The following is a 20,704-nucleotide window of genomic DNA, read 5'->3' on the forward strand; positions in this document are numbered from 1 at the left end:
AGTTTAGCCACAAAAGAGAGGGAGAGATAAGGGATCAAGTAGACAAGGCAAGACTGAATTAAAGTGAGAGTGGAGATGATGGAGGGAGTGGCCTACTAGAAAAGACGGGGTGATGGAGTCACTTGGACATGTGGAGGGGGTTAACTTGGCAAGGAGAAGGGCCACTTCATTGTGTGATGCAGGGAGGAGGGAAGAGATCACAATAGAAGACATCAGGGTAATGTGAGAAGGGACTCTTGGTGAATGGCCTCAGGTTTTTTGGTAAAATATGAGACAAGGATCTGAGCTGAGGGGGGTAAGGGGAGCCATGGGAGGTTTAGAAGAGTCGCTGCTGGGAGTGGGAGAGTCGCTAAGGGAGGTCTACAAGGTTTATCCTGTAACAGTAAGAGCCCCGCAGAGGCTTTGTAACGTAAATTTATAATGGACCCAGTCAGCACAATTTTGAGATTTTCTGCAGCTTTGTTCAGCAGCACATGTGTAAGAGCAAAGGCTGGGGATGGTGGAAGCAATCCAAGGCTGAAGCTTTGCAGCGCAAGTTCAGGGATACAATAAAGGAAAGAAAAGGACAGTGTAGAGTTGATGTGGTTCACAAAGGGGTCAGGATGGGAAAGGAAAGGAGAATGTGGCCAGTTCAGGGGTGATGGCCTAGGGTGTAGACCAAGAATAGGACATGGGGTCACAAGGCAGAAGGAGAGGTGAAATGATGATAGATTGAGATCAGGTAAAGGAAATCCAGAGTTCATGAACATAAGACCAATTTTGTGTGCAACTGAGGTAGGTTGGAGGATTAGATCATGAGTGGAGTGAGGTTAGGGTAAGCTTTAGGTATTAGAGGGAGTGTTGAGATGTGTGTGTGTGTGTGTGTGTGTGTGTGTGTGTGTGTGTGTGTGTGTGTGTGTGTATGTGTTGAAATCCTCAACTATGAGGGCAGGATTTGGGGAGGATAGAGAGGCTGGGAGCCAGTTACTGAGCTCACTGAGGAAAAAAGGCAGGGTGTCCTGGAGGGTGATTGACAACAGCTACCAGAGTTTTGATTGGATGGCAAATATGGATTGAGTGAACCTCAGAGGAGGAGAGGTTACCTAGTGACGGTAGAAGTAGATCCTGGAAAAGGCAACGGGAAGCAAGGAGTGTTCTAATTCCTTCTACTTCCCCCACATCCCCTCAAAATTGAGATCACGGGAATGTGTGAGAGTACAGCCAGTACTAGGAAGGGAAGCCAGGTCTCAGCCAGAAGATGGAAGGAATGGAAAAGGAAAAAAAAATAAGATGAAAGTAGTTTTATTGCTGATGGAGGAGGCATTCAGGAGAGCACAGTGAAAGGGGTGGATCGCTTTAGAGTGGGACATTATCATGGTTGTGTTGAAGGGAACGGGAATAAAGGATTGGGTAGTGGGCTTCAGGGGATGGGGCAGGAGTTCAGAATCATTGGGATAGGGAAGGTGAAGCAAGGGAGAATTTTTAAATCATCGAGCAATGAGTTTAGTTAGGTTTTCCAAACTCACATGTAGGAGATGGGATGCTAAGATCAGGGAATAGTCAGTTGGCCAGTTTGGCTGGAACATCATGTGCGTGAAGGGGAGACAGCAAGCAAACAAGGAAAGGACTTACATGGCAAACTAAGGAGTTAGTGTTTTATTTTAGAGGCAGTAGGGTACCAAGAGCAGAGGACAGCATCATCAGATTTGTTCTGAAGGCCAGTAGGTCAGGTGAGAGGTGAGGAGAACCTGCAGTAACATGGTGGCCATGTGAATAAAGAGAGAGAAGAATAGACCAATAGAAGAAACAGGGCCGAGTCTCTGAAGCTGGAAATGCCGGCACTGTGGGCACTGGGCTAGATTTGTGTATGCTTTCTAACAACCAGTCAAAGAAAGTCTAGTCACTGGGTGATGAATTTGCTTCATATCTGCCCACATGCCTATTTCAGATTGTCTTTGGCCAGACATAATAATGGTCTGATTCCAGACTGTAGTATCCCTCGTGTTCAGTATTCACTCCCAGTTTTTGTTTCATCTGCAAATTCAATAAAGATACCATCCATGCCTTTTGCCGAGTTATTGATAAAAATGTCACATAAGCAGCACCCAGCACAGACCACAGAAGCCTTCCTTTTGAGTTGGCATCAGGTCTGTTCATCATACCGGTTCCAGATCTGCTGATCACATCTGAACAATGGCACCTAGCCTCCGTCTGTCCTTTTCACAGCAGTAGTTTGAGACAGTGTCAGACGATAAACTAAAACTTAGCTAAGCTGGATCTACAGTATCTCCTTGTTCTTTCCACTTAGGAATCGGGGCAAAAAAGGAAATGCCATTGTCTCATGCGACCTGCTTGTGAAAAAGCCGTACGGGCCCTTTGTGATCACCATGTCCTGTGTTGGACGGTCACTTACTCTCTCATTAAGAGTACATTTGGGAATATGACGTCAGGTGCAGGTCCTCTGTTGTGCAGGTGCTGTTCTCGTCCCTTCCCTGAAAATCAGGGTATTTGTCCTGCTGCAGTCCTGTGGTACCTCTCTGCTTCTCCACGGTCTTTCAGAGATCACAAACAGGGCCCCAAAAGGACCAAATGTAGCTCCTCTGGGTCAGGGACAAAGGGACCAGGTGTTCTTTTCCTCTGTCTCTTATACTGTTGTGGGTGGGAGGAGAAGGAGAAAGGAATTCTTGGAAAAGGAGGATAGTGTCAATAAAACGTCAAAGAAAAAAGGAGCTAGTGAGCAAACATAGTTGTTAAATAACCAGTGGTGATAATGGAGTGGAATTGAACTGCTCGGTGATTCTAGAAATATCTTTTATGCATCTAGTTTGTTTCGTGATATGTTGCGCATGGTTCACCTCCCCAATTCCAGGACTGCCCAGTGATGGAGAACACCAATAGAGACTGCACCCAGGCTCATCCTTACTCGTTATGTGTACTCATTGTAGAGATTGTAAATGACGTAGAATCTTCAGTTGGAGACCATTTCTCTGTATAATCCTCCATAATCTCCTGTTACATTTGTGTTCTCAGGTCCGGTGGATGATGTACTGGATTGTTTTTGCCCTTTACACTGTGATTGAAACGTTGGCAGATCTAACCGTTGCTTGGTGAGTTCCAAGACAGGGGCCAATAATGAATTTGATCGGGTCTCTATTAACTAACTGACCAAAGGCAGGTTCCCTGACTTCTCTGTGCCTGTTTTCTTGTCCATAAAACAGAATAGCAAGTGAGATAGAGTGAAAGTACTTTTAAATCAGGATAAAGCTATGTATAAGATAGTGGTATTGTCATCATTCATGGAAACTGAAGCCTTTCTTAGTTTAATAGTTCCTTTGAGTTTTGTTGGCTTGTTTTCACAAAGGAGAATTCCAGTTACAATAGGCCATTTTGTTAATCCACTTTGGACATTAAACTAATTAATTCTTTTAAAAGGGATTAAAGAAAGTATCTGTTGTGCCCCCACCCCCAACCCCCTTCATGTGGTGAATGGAATTATAACATCTGGGGAAAAATCCAGATTTGGCCTCTACCACAAACTGTTGGGGAAGAAGAATATTCAGGATACAGAAACCAAGGAAATGTTGTAAATAGCAATTTTCTATGAGTAGTGTTAGATATTTCCTTTCGATCATTTCTTTAAAAAGTTCAATTTTTGACAGTTCAAGATCTCACCTAAATATCTAATGGTTTTCTAACATTTCCTGGACAGGTTTCCCTTGTACTATGAGATGAAGATTGCCTTTGTCATTTGGCTGCTCTCCCCATACACCCGAGGGGCAAGTTTAATTTATAGGAAGTTCCTTCACCCACTGCTTTCTTCAAAGGAAAGGGTAAGAGATGAAACAGATTTGTAAACATCAATTTTACCTTTTGAAATATTCAAATATGGCAAAATTTTTCAATATGTTAGGAGAACAAAAATTGCTTCTGTGTGTTTTGCAATAATATTCTGAAATCTAAGGAACTGAAGTGGTCGTGGAGGCAATTTTGATACCTTTTGAATCCCCCCATCCTTTTTTTTTTTTATTAGGAGATCGATGATTATATTGTCCAAGCCAAAGAACGAGGCTACGAGACCATGGTGAACTTCGGTCGCCAGGGTTTAAACTTAGCAGCCACCGCCGCTGTGACCGCTGCTGTAAAGGTAATTTACAATTTCCATGAAATGGCAATGGGTAGAATGATTTCACAATTTTTCTTTAGTTATAAAGATTTTAAACTGAACTATAAACTTAATATCTACTTATGGGATATCTGAACGAATAGTTACTTTTGAAGAAATGTAAAACTCAATGCCTTAGTTCTTAATTTACCCCAGAATGGGTGCTAGTTAATTGAATTTTAAAAATACCTAAAAATGGCATTTTCCTCATAACTTTTCCAAATTCCTTAAGGCATAAGTAGTTAGTCCCTGTCCCCTTTTGTAAAGATGACCATTCTTTCTTTCTCTGTCTTTGGCGTGGCTCTCTCTCTGGGTGTTAATATCTTGGTAGGATTTCTGGCTTACTTCTGCTGCTATCCTTCACTCGATTTGAGGTAACTTCTGCTCTTTTGTTGCTTGAACATTGTGCAGTAATGATGACAAATGGACATTTTAATGATTTACTAATGCTGTACGTTTGTTGTGTTTTTCTAAGTCACATTAATGCATTTAGTAAAAATTTGCATCACAGACTTATTTGCATGTCATAAGTGTTGTGGGGATTTTTTCAGTATCAGTACACAATCATTTCAGTACTTATTAAATCATTACATTTAATTTGTGGTTGCTCAACTGAATTGGGCCAACAATTTTAGGCATTTTCAATACCCAGTATGTAACCAGATCAGTTGTATTATGACTAAAACAATAACAGAATTTGTAGGAATATTTTATTATTAAGAGGTGATTTTATCTAATGCTCAGGATAAATGGAGCCAATAAAATGATGCCATTTTCACTTTTTAAGACTACCCACAGTGACCCAGTTTTTCTTACTCAGTGTTACCTACTGCTAAATATACCCAGTAGAGTGAATAAATGTAAAGCAGATTCCTGGTCATCCTGCTGAATGAAATAGCATTCACTCATTCAGTAAACATTGAATGAGATCGAGCCATGTATAAGGCTTTGTATGGCCCAGCCTCTGCCTTCAGGTTATAATCCAGCAATAAAAGATAATCATTTAACTTGGGAGGGAATTTTTCCTTTGAAATTGATAGGATGAATTTATAACTAAAAGGATGAAAATACTTTGTTTGAAAGATATTTCAGGATTCTCACTATTATTAATTTCTGGCTGTTCAAGAATGTTTTCTTTATTCCACAGTAGTTTGCACAGAGATAGGCTTAGTGTTACCTTTGTTTTATTTGGAATTACATGAAGCCCCCATTTACAGACAGTTGGCAGTGGTATGATGACAGCAAAATCGGCAGGTTCCTATGAATTTAGGGTTCAAATCAGCATCGTACATATGATTGATAGAGAAAAATTAATGTAAGAAAAAGGTAGCAGTAATTAAGAAGCAGCAAATACTGGCAGGCTATACTTGGTTGGCAGGTAAGTAAAGAGTAGAAGGGAAAATGAACATTTAAAGGCCAGCTTGGGGAAAACCATCAAGGCTAAGCAGGAAGTTTAAAAGGAAACAGCTCAAGCAAGCAGTGTGCCAAGTTTCGGGAAGGTAGGGTTTTTTTAATATTTTTCCCCTGAAAATATTAATTCTTCCTCAAAACAAATCATGAAAGAGCATTTTTTCTTTGATAACAACCAAATGACATCATGGTGTGGTGGTTAAAGGGCCAAGTTCAGTCAGGACAACCTGGGTTTAAATCCTACCTCTGACCCATAATGGTCCTGTAACCCTGGCCAAGTTACTTAATTTTTCAGTGTCTCAGTCAGTGCTCTAAGACATGACATTGTAGAATGGTTACCTATGGAGCTCTGCCTACACTAATGAAATTTCTTAAAAACTTAATGGGAAATGTTAATAAAATGCTTTCATATTTGAGAACCACTTCATATGCTTTGTATGACTGTGCTCTTGAAAAGGGTGTATGGTATTTTCTTGTTTTCTGGAGATATGCTAAATTTTTAGGTCCCTGGGATGCCAGTTTATATCTACCACCAAAAGAGGTAAATTGAGCTTTTTTTTCTTAAAGGGAAGTTACAGAATTCTTTCCAGCTGGTAAGATCTGATCACCCTGGCTCCAACCTCCTTCTAGGAGCTGAGGGTGCTTACAGTCATTCTGTTGCCTTCATATCACCTCCCCCCTGTATCAGGCATTTCATGCTCATGTAAGTTGACTCTAAAGACCTGCTGTTTCATCACTGATCACTGATAAAATGCAAAATGAGGGTGAGTTCTTCCATGGTTTGGTTTTTTCCCACCAGCTTTGTTAATGGACAGAGCAGCAACGGACGCAGTGCCCTCCACTAGCACGCTCTCCTGATGTGCAAAGAGAGGAGGCCTGTCTTTCAAAGACTGAGTGGAACTTACTGCCAGTTCTGTAGGAAAGGAAAAGATGTTCCCTGGGATCAGAATTCCTGAGCATCTGAGGGGCCTGGGAACCCTCAGGGTTGTTACCGTCATCATGGGGTGGAGCATCCCTTCAACATCAAGGAAATTTACTCTTTGTAATTTGGCAGAGGATTCGGGAGTCTGGAGGGACCACCAGCCCCAGTTCTCCCCCAGATAAAATGGCTTCCTTAGTCTTCCTTCTCTTACTTTGACCTACTCAGTTGAACAGTGGTTCTAAAGGGCTTCCTGACAACTTTAATTTTTAGAGACTCTTGTTAACGGGAAAACAATAACATATCTGTTGGCTTTGATTTCTGTGTTGGGTATTTTGTCAAAAATGTAAAACCTTCTGCTCTTAAAAACAATTTTGCTTTTTCAAAAAATTCATTTTAAGTAAACAAAACCATCAATATCTGGAGATGGATTATAACTATATGGGCTGATTTTATTTTTTCTTACTTCCATTATATATTTTGCTTAGTTAGTGTATTGGGCCAAAAATAAATAATGAACATAAAAGAATTTTTGTGATGGGCAGGAACTTAGCATTAAATTAAATGTCTAAATAATGTAATTTTTAGTGAAGCATCCCTCTGTCTGTTCTAATAAATAATATTCTGAGTGTCCTCATCTGCCTGTTTCGAGCCATATTAGCCCAAATTCCAGTTTTAATCATGCCTCAGTCCTGCTGGTAGGGGTATGTCAGCCCCTATGTTGAGGATACACCCAGCGGTGAGATCCTGGGTCCTTCTAAGAGCAAACATCTAGCACTGCTTTAATTCATTCTTATTTCCGACTATGGCCCCTTTTGCCTTTTTGCTCCATTTCTTAGTGGTCTAAAAAGGTGTGAGAGGAAGCAGGGAGTACTGGATAAAGAGCTAGCTTCAGAATTAGGAAAACCTAGGTTCAAGTCTTGCCTCCAACATCTAGATATTGATTGTGGGCCAGTCCTTTAACGCCTCTTAAAGACCTAAATTCAGATGGTTGTCAGTTTGCCTCAGTGGAGGGAGTTCTCACACCCAGTGGTCCTCCACTGATGAGGTCCAGCCACAAACACAGGGTCCATTGTTCCCATCCCTGCCCCTGGCACCTTGGATCACCTGTTACCTAGAAAGGATGCGTTGGCTTTAATGACAATCTAGTCACTGAGGAAGTAGCTCATTCATTACATGCACCTAAACATCAGTGTAAGGATGGTGCAGACCCTGCCCTGAGCAGATTGCAGCCCCTTTTGAGCTCAGGAGGCAGAATGTTCAGGTGTTGCTGGGGCAGAAACAATCCAGCTCCTGCTGACCACTCAGAAGAGCCTCCTCTTCTAAGATGAGTAAACCATGATGCAAGTTCACTTCTTTTGTGAAAGTGCCTTCCTCAGATTATTGCATTAATGACTCCATGTTTTTCTCAGGTGGGCAAAGTTATTATACCCCAGTTCATCATTATGTAACTTGGGGGTTAGTTGGCAGTACTCAGCTGTCCTCCCAGCAAGGCACATCCGTATGAATTGGTCATCAGGCCGTAGTTGATAGGGCTGCCTGTGCAGGTGAGTGCTCTCATTTCCTTTTTCATTTATTGTCAAACATTAATCATTAAGGTGAGCGTTTGTCAGCGGTGCTCGTCTTTTCCATCCCAGGTCTTCAGTCAGCCTCCACTGACTCTGACTCAGAAGCCCTGGGTTTGCTTGATCATTCTGTTAAGCCCTAGAGAGGCTTTTAACACATCCTTCAGAATTATTTCTCATGCCCCAAAAAGAACTCATCTTTCTTCTTCCCAAACTTCCCTGTTCTTGTTAACCAGGGCATCTCCATCCTTCTGTAACTTGGGTCACTCTCCATTCCTCCCTTTCCTCACTGCACATAGCCAGTCAGTGGCCAGACCTCATTGCTTAGATATATCCTTGACAGCCAAGCTCAGGCCTCATCACCTGTCACCTATGCTGTAGTAGCCTTCCATGGCTCCAGTTTCCATTCTGCTTCCATGCAGCTCCAATTTCCGTTCAGTAAGTCACCAAAGTGTTTTTTCTAGAACCTGGGTCGGCCCCTGTCACCCCACTACCCACTGTTTACTCCTTATCGCACTTCTCAGGCCGGCTCTACTACACCTTTCCACTCCCTTCCACCCATGCCCTGGAGCAGCCACATCAGCTTCATGGTTCCTCACATGTGACACTCTCCTGGGTCCACACCTTTTTGCCTGGCTGTCCCTGGGGACTGGAATACATTCCTCAGATTCCTCATTTTCCTTCAAAGCTCAGCTCTGCTTAAAGTCTTTCCTGCCCCTCCAGCTGCTAGAGCCATCATCTATATTACATTTATTTTACAAATATTTCCTTGACACGCACGTGCATCTGTGTTGCTTTTCTGATAAAAGACAAACTTCTTTAGAGCAAGATCTGCTGCCTTGGTCACCTTTGTAGCCCTATTGCTTAATAAATGACTTCTTCTTGGGTGGTTGACTGATTCTTCCAACAGAAAGCAAAATCAGTTAAGCCATTGAACTGATTTTTGAGACTAGAAGCAGCGAGCTGTCACGGCCTGGCCTTGGAGTATGGACCCTTGCATTCCTTCTGCAGCTTTGCCACTCACCCATTGCCTGGGCAAGCTCCTCCAAGCACCCTCACTCTGGGAAGCTTGGTTTCCTTTTCTGTAAAATAAGGAGTTTGAATGCACCCATTTCTGAGACCCCTCCCAGTTCTGAATGTGTTCATACTCTGCAGCTTGAGGGATGCAGATGATTTTCATTTTTCTGACTTTCTCACCATACTTCTAATTAATACCTTACTATCTTTTTTTTAACTGTCCTAGCCATGTTTTCATATTATTGTTGTTAGAAATAAACATTTGTATTTTAAGTCATTGGGAATCATGTAATCATTCGAGCCTTATTTTAAGTGTTCTCTCCCAAATTTTGAAATGATTATCAAATCACTTCTCTACACCAGACCTGAGACTGGCCTCTGAATCCACACACTGCTGTGTTAAAGCTTAAAACTTTTTCCCTTGCTTTCCCTACCCCAATCTGCCTCATATCTTTCTCCTCCTGTGACACCAGTTTGAGCAGCTGTAATGTTGAACTTGATTCTCTTGTCACACTAAACATAAAACATTAACATGATAGGCTTTAAAGTTGTTCAAGGTTTTTGTTAAAAAAGAAACAGCACTGTAGGGCAACTACCCTTACATTCATTTTACACATTCAAAAGCTTTTAGGAACTTTATTTCATTTTCAAAATATTCGTTCTAGATGATTCCATAAGGAAAGATTGAAGGAGACTAAAGTTCAGCCACCACAGTTATGTTTTAGAACAGATGAAGATGCTATCCCTCCCCTTTCCCTTTTAAATAGAATCTGTAACCCATCAATCTATAAGAGGTCCATCTCTGTGTGTCTTTCATTGTTACCTTATGACCCACTGCCCTGGTTTCTACAAAATGTTGCAGCTCTGATGGAACAACAAGAAGGGGGGTGGAAGGATCCAGCTTGAGTGCTGCCTGTGGTTCACCAGACCCCTACCTTCATTACTTCTCTCCTTCTGTGGGGAGCCAGTGAGGAGGTTTCAGTCAGTCCATACACAGCCAGATCGTTGGAGCCTGGAAAGGCACACTGGCTGGTGAAGACTTTTTAAAGGCCTAACTCTTGCTTTCTCGGTGTGTGCCTTGTCACATGCATTACCAATTAAAGTGCCCTATAAATATGAACTAAAGGAGAGTAACATGGACCTGCTTTCTACTTTGCCATTGCATAAGTAGCTGGAAAAAATCATTGAGCTTAGGAAACTGAAGGCTCACTTTAACCTCTTAGCTTCATTTTTCTGTCCTTGCATGTCTGCAGGGCAGTATGGCAAAGTGGGCAGTATGCTGAACTTTGGAGTCAGAGACCTGGGTTCGAATCCCTCTGCCAGTCACTCTCTGAGTCCCCAACAACTTCTAACACCTGAACAAGTTACAAGTGGGCTACTGTCTGCCTTGGCAGAGGGAGTACCCACACTGATAAAATCCGTAGATTCTTTGATGTACTGACATGTAGCTTTAATATAACAACATGAAATGAGGAAAAACTTCTTTTTATAGGAACATCATTGTTTCCGATCAGGAGTAACTTTTGTCTTTAACAGGGTGAGACAGTGTCTGATCAGCACCTGTGATTTCACAGATGCAGAAAAATGGTACAGAAACTCCTTCCATCAGCTTGTCTGTGACTTAAGAGTCTTACGTAGTTGGCTGGGGCACGAGAGCTACAGTGATCTGCCTGCCCATGGCCATTTAACCTGCATTGAAAGGATAATGCCATCCTTCTTATAGCACAAACATGTGGTATGGTGGGGGAATTTGGAAAATTTATTGTTAGAGTTCATTTCTTCATGTTCTATGACCAAACACTATGGTCTGTGTGTCTTGTATAAAATAAAAGTAAAGCTCCCACCAACATTCCTTGTATAGTAGACTAGGAAGACCCCTGTGTCAAAGGCAGGACTTGAGGCCTGGGTCTTTATCACACCAGAGTTAGTCCCATGTCCTGCACACAATACTGCCTGTTGTGATTTTAAATTATAAAAATAAGATATTAAGGCTTAAAAGTAACTCCTAAAAGTTCGGCAGTATATTATCCCTCTTTTACAGATGAGGAAACTGGGATTCAAATATAAAATGACTTTCCCAGGATCACATAGAACCAGGATTTGAGCCCAGACCTCCTGAATCCTAAACCAGCATTCTTACCATTATATCATGCTGTTTCTCCTGACTATACATGTGTGTGCGTGCGTGTGTGTGTGTGTGTGTGTGTGTGTGTGTGTGTATTTACATTGACAGTAAGTATATCTTAATTTCTCCTTCATTGCCTTTTTTTAGCTATAATACAGATCATAGTGGGTATATCATAGATAATAAGTACCATCAGTGAACACTATACACAAGTATAGTCCATGTATTTCTAATTTATAAAAGATTTGACAAATTTCCCCTATATGTTTGTGATGTAGGAATGTTTGAATTCTATCGATTTAGTTTACCTAGATTTTAGCAACTCATATCAAATCTTTCATGCTGTTTTTGTGATTCTCATTTGACTAAGCAGGAGAATTAAAATGGGTCAAATGCCTAAACTTAGGGAGTAGGAGTTAATTGGTTGACATTCTGTGCCTGACCTGTGCCTGTGCTGCTTAGCACTTTGATCAGTAACATGGCTAAAGACATGGGTGGCATTTGTGTCAAATCTTTAGGAGATTCAAGACACTGGGTGATAGCCAGGATGCATAAACATCCTGACCAGCAAGGGTATTGACCTGTGTCTACTTTAATGGAATTAATCAGGGTAAATGTAAAGGGCACATCTTGCCCTTGAAGGCAGATAGCAGCATGGTACAAGGTGCACAAGTCGTGGTGAGACAAAAGGACTAAGCTTTTTCATGGAATACAGGTGCATAGGAGGTAGCCAAGTGATACAGCCTCCAAAAAACTAGCATGAGCACTGGTGCTAGAGCCAGAGGACCTGGGTCTGAGTTATTTTTCTGACATTATCTATGTAAGTATAGAGAAAAACTTTACACTCCTAAGCCAGCTCAACTTCTAACTTGCTGGACTACTTTTCCACCTCAGCCTCAATGACATTTTCACTGTGGCCCCCCCCTCGTGGCCTCCTCTGGTTGGCAAGTTCCATCTAGCTACGCCTGCCATGCTCCTTCCTAACCCAGCTTAGCTCTAACTCTAGACTGCTTGTCCACCTGGACCTTTTCAACTCCCCTTTATGTGTCTTCTTGCCCTATCATGTGTAAGCTCCTCAGGACAGGGACTGGCTTTTTGTTTGAATTTGTATTCGCAGTGCCTGGCACACAGTAAGCACTTAATAAATGCTATAACCTCGGACAAGATGTTTAACCTCTCTTTGACTCAGTTTCTTCATCTGTAAATTGAGGGTTTCACTAGAGGACTTCTTCGGTCCCTTCCGGATCTAGGTCTGTGAACCTGTGAATTACCCAGGCCTTGAGAGGCGATACACCTGATATGCTCTGCACTGGTCAGACCACTTTAGAACATTGTGTTTTGTTGGGGGTACCACATTGGGAATGGCATTGATCGACTTGAGAGCAATGGCGGGGGCAAGGTGATCAAGGGGCCTTGAGGTCATAAGATGATGTCCTGGGAAAATTGGATGAAGCCACTGGGGATGTTTATCACAGAAAAGAGATACCTGGCACATGATCAGGGGTCTGCAGTTTCTGAAGGGCTGGCACTTGGAAGAGGGCCAAAACTCCTAATGGTGGAAGTAGCAGCCTGGGTACTGGGTAGATACTGTAAAAAGGCACAAAGTGAGGAAGGATTTCCTCACCAGCACAGCTATCCAAATATGGGATGGGCTGCTTCAGGAAGTCATGGGCCTCCCTTCACCAGAGCTTGTCAGGCAAAGACTGGATGACTTGTTAGGAGACCCACTTGTTGGCATAAACATTGGGCTAGATAGGCCTCCCAAAACCTGCTGGGATACTGGAAGACCAGCTGCCTCAAGATGTTCCCTCTCCCTTTGCCTTGGTCTTGTCCTTTCCCCTATCCCAGCTGACCCGAAATCTATCAGGGCTGCTTAGCTGTTTTATAAGGCTTGGGTGAGATGAAAGTCACCAACTCTGTCCATTCTGGTGACGTGAAGGAACAGCAACCTTTACCATCTGCAGTATCACTTTGGGCCCTTGCCACCTTCCCTGCTGCTGAACTTTCTTGGATGTCTGCTCTCCCCCAATTACTGAATGTGAGCTCCTGAGGAGCAAAGGACTACCTCTCTTTTTCTCTCTGGATTCCCAGTGCTTTGCACCATTCTTGGCACATAGTAAGTGCTTAATAAATACTTTTCATTCATTCATCGGAGACATGGTATATCAGAGTGCATGTACTTTATTTTCAGCATAGGAACATGGACTTCTGGGAGTGTCATTCTTTAGTCTTTTTACCTGGAGCAGTATTAGTGTTACTGAAATCACTGAAATAGATTAATTTTTCCATTAATGGGTTTTCCAGTAAGTAGCATAGAAGAAGCATTTGCAGTATTTACATCTTTTAAGTTGTACTCTGCATAATTTGGATTTGCCAAGATTGCCTTCTTAGGTCTTTATAGATGTCAAAAGAAAGCCTTTGTCTTGGAAGCTTGATGGAATTGAGGTAGTTGAGGAAAATTGAGTAACTTGAAGCTAAATTAGAAAAGCAGGTCAAGTTCAAGGAGTAAACCACTTCATTTAATTAAAATTAAATGAAATTAACTTTAAAATTTTAGCAGGGATATTTTACTTTAATTAATACAGTTGATCTGCTTTGGGCTAAAATTGTTGAGTTCTTGTCTGTCTCTTAAAGATTAGTGATACCCCTGAGTAGCCTTTTCTATATGTACCACCTGAGCATGTTAAAAATGAAAATAAGACTTTAATCAAGACATTTATTACACTGTAAAGCAATTTTCTGAAGATGCTGCTCAGTTCTGTGAGCTCATTACCAGGCATCTGTTCACAAGGTCAGTGTGCAAGTTTGTTTTGGCTGAGCCAGGCAGAAAGAGGAAGGACCTTCAAGGATTTTGCTGAGAATGCTCAGTATTCTGTCCTTTTTTGTAGAAGTGCTGGTAGCTTTAACACCAGATGAACAGCATTCCTGCTGGATTCACTGCCGAGAGATAAAACTCCAGTAATTCTACTGGATAGCTCTTTGAATTCTCCATGCCTCACTTGCCAAGTGGATATTTTAATCAAAAATTATGAAGTGAAATATCACAGAAAATGTAGTTTACAGACAGTGTATTCAGAACCTGATTGTCATCTGAGCAATGCAAATATCCTCACGTTCTGCTGTTATTTCAGTGACTGTCCTCCTGTGAGAGGTCTTGGGAATAGTCAGCTTCTTTCTATCATCTCATAAACTGAGTGTACTTGCTTAGATTTCATGCTAGCATTGTGTTAATTTGACTGTGTGATGATCTAGTGTTGTGGCCTGTCATTATGGAAACAGCACTGGGGTTCAAGGGAATCCAGAGAGCTGGATTCTGCCATTAATGACCCATGGCCTCAGGCAAGTCACAGGCCTCTCTGAGTTTATCTCTTTATTTGTAAAATGGGCAGGATCTGAACTAGGTGATCTCTAAGTTCTTTTCAGTTCTAAAATTTGGTAAAACAAAATTTGCTAAATACTAAATTCTCTTCTGGAGATGAACAAAATGACTAGCAAGTATGTATGTGTCAAAAGGAGAAGTAATTCTCTAAGAAACTTAATAAATGGGCAGTTTGGCCTGTTGTGAAATTAATTAGGCCCCTCTACAATATCCCCAGGTGATCCTCCAGCCTTAGCTTGACAATCTCCAGGAAATGGGAACCTTGAGATCCAGGTCCTCTTTTGGAGTAATGTAATTGTTAGGTCCCGTTGATATCTCCTTGTTCCAATCCTTGTTTCTGTTTCTGCTTGCTCCAGGTCATCCATGTAAAAGGATTATACAGGGCATCCTTTAAAATATTTGAATGTGGCCATCATGATGTTCCCTCCTCACCCCTAAGTTTGTTTTTCTCTAGTCTAAGTATCCCCAGTTCCTATGACCCAGCTTCCCTGGCCATTGTGCTACCCCAGCTCTCAAAACCTTTATGCCTGTCAGTGAAAAACTTGACACCTATAACTCAGCAGAGGCCTAGAATCCCAGTTGTCTGAAGGGAAGAGATAGGATCACACCATGGCCGCCTTCATCAGTGCACTTTGGCCTTTGCTCATCTCTGCAAAAAATCTATCTGTAAGTTTTCCCAGAGCCTCAGAAATCGCTTCTCCATGCAGGTGGCCAATAACTGATAAGGGGCTTCATAGTAAAGCAAAGAGCAAATAGACCATTTGTTTATGTCCTGAATTTCTGAATGCTTTTTTTTTTTTGCTTTTTAAAAAATGTTTCGTTTTTTCCCCAATTACATGAAAAAAACAATTTTTAACATTCTTTTTTTAAAAGCTTTTGAATTCCAAATTCTCTTCCTCCCTTTTTCCCTTCTTCCCTCCCTGAAAAGGTAAGCAATCAGATATAAGTTATATATGTCCAATCATGCAAAACAATTTCATATTAGTCATTTTTGTACAAGACAACTCAAACCAAAAAAGGAAGGAAGGAAGGAAGGAAAGAAATAAAGAAAAAGAAAGTGAAAAATAGTATGCTTTAATCTATGTTCAGATGACATCAGTCCTTTCTCTGGAGATGGACAGCATTTTTCATCATGAGTCCTTTGGGATTGTCTTGGATTATTGTGTTGCTAAGAATAGCTAGATCATGCTTCATCTTACAATATTGCTGTTACTTTGTACAATATTCTGCTGGTTCTGCTTACATCACTTTGTATCCGGTCACGTAAGTCTTTCCAGGTTTTCTGAAATCATCGTACATGTCATTTCTCGTAGCACAATAATATTCCATTACAATCATATACCACAATTTGGCCATTCCCCAATTGATAGGTATCCCCTCAATTTCCAATTCTTAACCACCACAAAAAGAGCTGCTGAAAATATTTTTGTACAAGTAGGTCTTTTATTTTTTTAATCTCTTTGGCATACAGACCTAGTAGCAGTAGTATTGCTGCATTAAAGGGTATGCAACCATTCTGGATCAGTTCGCAACTCCACCAGTAGTGCATTAGTGTCCCAGTTTCCCACATCCCCTCCAACATTTATCATTTTTGTTATATTAGCTAGTCTGATGAGTGTGAGGTGGTACCTTAAAGTTGTTTTAATTTTTGTTTCTCTGATCAATAGTGATCTAGAGCACTTTTTCATGTGACTACAGATAGCTTTGATTTCTTTGACTGAAAACTGCTTGTTCCTATCCTTTGGCCATTTATCAGTTGAGGAATGACTTGTATTCCTATAAATTTAACTCCATTCTATATACATAGTTGAGAAATGAGGCCTTTATCAGAGATAATTGCTGTAAAAGTTTTTTCCCCAGTTTTCTGTTTTCCTTCTGATTTTGAGTGCATTGGTTTTGTTTGTGCAAAAATCTTAATTTAATATAATCACAATTATCCATTTGGCATTTCATAGTGTTTTCTATTTCTTGTTTGGTCCTAAATTCTTCCCTTATACATAAATCTGACAAGTACATTATTCCATGCTCCTAATTTTCTAATTGTTTCACCCTTTATGTCTAAATCATGTACCCACTTTGAGCTTATCTGAATTAACTCTTTACCTCCTCCAAACCAGTCTCTAAACTCTAGAGCATGTTATAGATGCAGTTAACAGGTTAATATTTACTCAAACTCTGTTTAGCACCTTATAAAGCAGTTTCTTGCATTTATGAGCTAGGCAAACAAGCAATTACCAGGAGCTAGAATGGGCCCCAACACCTTTTGGGAATCATACCACTACACAATGTCTTTTGTGTCTGTCCCTTTCTCTTTCACTCCGTCTAATCCAGGCTTTTATCACCTCTTGCCTAGTTTATTGCTACAGCTGCCTCGTTGATTACCCTGTTTCCACTTCCTCTCCTGTCCAGTCTATCTTCTGCACAGCTGCCAAAATAATCTTCCTCAGTTCTAGGTCAAACTCTAGCAAATGCCTACACAAGACCTATAGAATGAAATAAAACATCGTGAAAGCCTATCAGGATCTGGAGCTGGCTTTCCTTTCTAGACTTACTTCTTACTTCTCATCAGCCCCCTAGGCCTCCCCACCCCAGTGCCTTTCCATAGGCCATCCTCCCAGGTCTCAAATGTTCTGCCTCTTGACATCCCTCTCTCAAGTGTCAGTTCCTACTCCAGGCCTCCCCTGGTTGCTAGTTCTCTTCTCACTTTCTTCTAACAAATCTATTTATACTTTGTATTTATTTATTTCTGTGTAGCTGAATATGTCTTAATTCTTGCCTTTCCTCCATTCCCCTTCAGTAGAAGGTAAATTCCTTTAGGGCAAGGAAGTAGACCTTGTATCACTAGCCTAGCCCACTGTAATGCATAGAGTAAACCCTTCATAGACTTAGGGAATTGAATCTGGGTAAGGAAATGAATACTCCTGTCCCTACCTGCCTACCCTGTTGGGTACCCAAAAGTCCACCTGACCTCTAGGACTTGGTGGTCTGCTTAAGAAACATCCCCTGGGCTGACAACAATTCAAAATGGGCTCCTAGGGACCCATCCCTATTGGAATCTGCTATAGTGAAGATAATACAAACACCTGAAATTCATGGGGTTGGGCCAGAGATAGAATTCCTGACAATTCTGATTAATTCTCATGTATTTAACCTATAGCCATCCCATTGTGTATAGCAATTCTCTATCCATACACTGAAATATTCTAAGTATTGTTTGTAAGGCTGTAAAGTTGCATTCGATTAGTTATGACCAGAAGGATGGCCAGTTTTGCTTCATTATATCTATACTAAATTTCTTCAGTTCTCTTTTAGTAAAGATGATCCAAATCACACATTCTATCTCTTGCTCACCTAATTTTGTAATTCAGTCCCATTTAAGTAATATAGCTCTAGCCCTGTAGGGAATAACATCGAAAAAGATAGAATTAGGAATTGCTTTATATGGGGTGTGTCTTCTAGTCTTCTTAATAATTGGCTAGGACTGCTGTTTCCATGGTGATTTCTCATTCAGACTGAAAAACCACTTCCTTCATTTTTTTTATCCTTTCATTTTCACTTTACCTTTTCAGATTAATGTAACATGCACTAAATAAAAAATGTGGAGGAGTAATGTATTATTTAAACTAAAACTCATAACCTTATTTATTTTCTGGGAATAGAGGAAGGTGTTTGATTTAATTTGATGTTAGTCAAGGATTAGCTACAGGAACTAGAAACAAAAATTACTGAATCAGAATTACTGATACTGACAGAATCCCTTTCTTCTCCTTATCCCAAAGCCCCACCCCTAGGCCCCATCCTATGTAGTTCTTTTTGTGTTCTTGTTTTAAGAAGGCAAGTCTGTATTACCTTTGGAGGTGTCTTACTATAAAATGCTTGTGAATTCCTCAGTTAATAACCTACTGATTTCCTCTTTATCACACCATCTTTTGTTTTGGCCCATAAGATGTATGACTGAAGTGCTGACTAGTCTGGATCATATAGGTGAGGAAAAATGGAGGATCGACCTTTGAGTGGGAGGCAACAGAGTGTATGTAGTTCAGTGAAGTCAAACTCAAGTAGAAACAGAACCCTGCAGACTGAATATGGACTTTGAAAACCACAAATTCACATTATATCATGTTGTATTTTTATTTATTTATTTAACATATCACTTTAATCTGGTTGAGGCCATACTCAGGAATTTTGCCTATAAATTTGACACTTCAGTTGTAGTGGATAGACAGCCTGCTTCAGAGCTGGCCGGACCTGGGTTGTATCCTGTTCCGACACACTCTGGGTGTGTGACCTTGGCAAGTCCCTGAACCTCTGCACTCAGATGCAGAAAAGGTGCCAGCCCACATGGGTACAGGTAGCTTCCTCAGGAAAGATTCACCATGCCAGTTAGATCATATTCGTTACCTAGAGGTGCATAACAAATGCTTGGGGAACAGAATCTCAGATCTCATTAGCCAAAAAATATTACCAAGAAAATATCCCTCATTACTGAACAACATATACCTACTTTCCCATCTCTGTGAAATCGTTACAAGAATAGTCTGTTCATGTTTCAAGGGCATCCTTGATGAAGATATCAGAAGGAAATGACGGCCTTTCAAGAATTATATCCTATAGCACATCAAATGTTGACAGTCACACGGTTGACTAAAAAGTACAGAGAAAGCAAAATCCTGCTGTGGTCATTGTCTGAATGTGAAAAACCATTTGGTTTTGGCTCCTCCTTAGGCTTTCATCTCCAGCTGGCTGTTACCTCTTGTTGATTCTCCTTCCTCACCACCTCTTGCCTCCATTCCTTCTCTCTGTTCACATCAAAATTCCCCAAGTCTAGGGCATCATTTATTAGGTTTCAAGTTGTTTTGCACTAAAAAGCCACATAATTGTTTTCCCTGAGTCCATTCTTCCCAATCCATCTTCTTCACAATTCCTAATTCATCTTCCTGAAATAATGTTTGACCCTACCATTCCCTTGTCAAGAAACTTCACTGGCTTTCCAGTGCCCTTATGAAGAAATACAAACTTGGATGCTTTGTATTAAAGGCTGTCTCCAGCCTCTCTTTCCAGAATGGGTACATATTCCCATCCCTTCCTTATGCACTCTAGGTACAAGGCATACTGGCCTCTTATTCCCCAAATGGAACATACCGCCTTTGTCCCCTTTGCTTCTGCAGGCCTGGTGTGAGAGCATTGCAGGCATTAGTGGTCCTCACATCTGCCTTTTGGAAGGCCTCTCACACTTCACTCCTGCTTCCTTCAAGGCTCCACATCAAGTGCTGCTTCCTTTATCGGGCCTTTCCTGATTCCCCAGCCTCCATCCACTTGGTATTTATTTTGAATAAATCGTTCTCTATGAACATATTGCCTCCCCCTAGTACAGGGGTGGGCAGCCTGTATCCTGGAGGCCCGCTGGTTGCAGGCTCCTCAACAGTGAGGGTGGTCTCAACTTTGTGTTTGTGTCTCAAGTGTAGAGGGAAGTCACATAGTAGATACTTAAGTAATGCTTGTTTCTTGACTGACTATGGTCTTAATTAAAGATTCTCCTCCAATAAGATGTCTTTCATATTTATATCAAAAACGCGCAAGGTAATTTAAGAAATAGAGCCTTTGTTCAACATTTAATTGGAGGCTAATGCTTATCACCAAAAATGTCTGCCATGGATATGAAAGACAGCCAACATGGGGGTCCAGAGTGAAGGAAAATTTTCTTTAAATGCCAAGGTACTCCAGATGTTCCTTTTTGCAGATGATATTGTGTGGCTTGTGTTATGCCCCAGAACAGATGAACTCAGTAAACACTCAAAAGTTTGGCCTATTTACTCAGAAAAAAAGGAGTTTGTTCTACAGACGTTATTACATGCACTTAGATGAATAGCCCATAGAGTGGATCCATTAGGAATTATATCTTAAACCATAATTGCAGCTGGGCAGAAATTGGACAGGGCAAAAAAGGCAGATGAGGCTGCTTTGGGAACATAAGACAGTGTTTTTAATGGCCCCTAACTTCGTCCTGAAGCAAAGGCTCATCTTAGCATCAGTAGTCTCCCAGTAATGTTGTGTGGCTGCAAACTATGGAATCCCACAGCCTCTGAAAGATTAAAATTACAGGTCAAACAGAGGGTAGTGGGAAGTGCATTGTAAGCATGAGTAAGGG

General features: G+C 41.1%; 1 protein-coding gene across 3 annotated transcripts in view; it reads left to right on the forward strand.

Moving 5' to 3' along the window:
* The window catches only part of REEP3 (receptor accessory protein 3), an 84,294-nt gene that overhangs the window by 51,794 nt on the left and 11,796 nt on the right, over nucleotides 1-20,704 (forward strand). For all 3 annotated transcript variants that reach the window (XM_036734789.1, XM_036734788.1, XM_036734790.1), the window contains 3 exons: nucleotides 3,010-3,086; nucleotides 3,689-3,809; nucleotides 4,010-4,123. In XM_036734789.1, coding sequence (XP_036590684.1) covers nucleotides 3,010-3,086; nucleotides 3,689-3,809; nucleotides 4,010-4,123 — 312 coding nt within the window. The remainder of the gene's footprint in view (nucleotides 1-3,009; nucleotides 3,087-3,688; nucleotides 3,810-4,009; nucleotides 4,124-20,704) is intronic.

This window comes from Trichosurus vulpecula, chromosome 8 (assembly GCF_011100635.1).
Source record: "Trichosurus vulpecula isolate mTriVul1 chromosome 8, mTriVul1.pri, whole genome shotgun sequence".
Lineage (NCBI taxonomy): Eukaryota > Metazoa > Chordata > Mammalia > Diprotodontia > Phalangeridae > Trichosurus > Trichosurus vulpecula.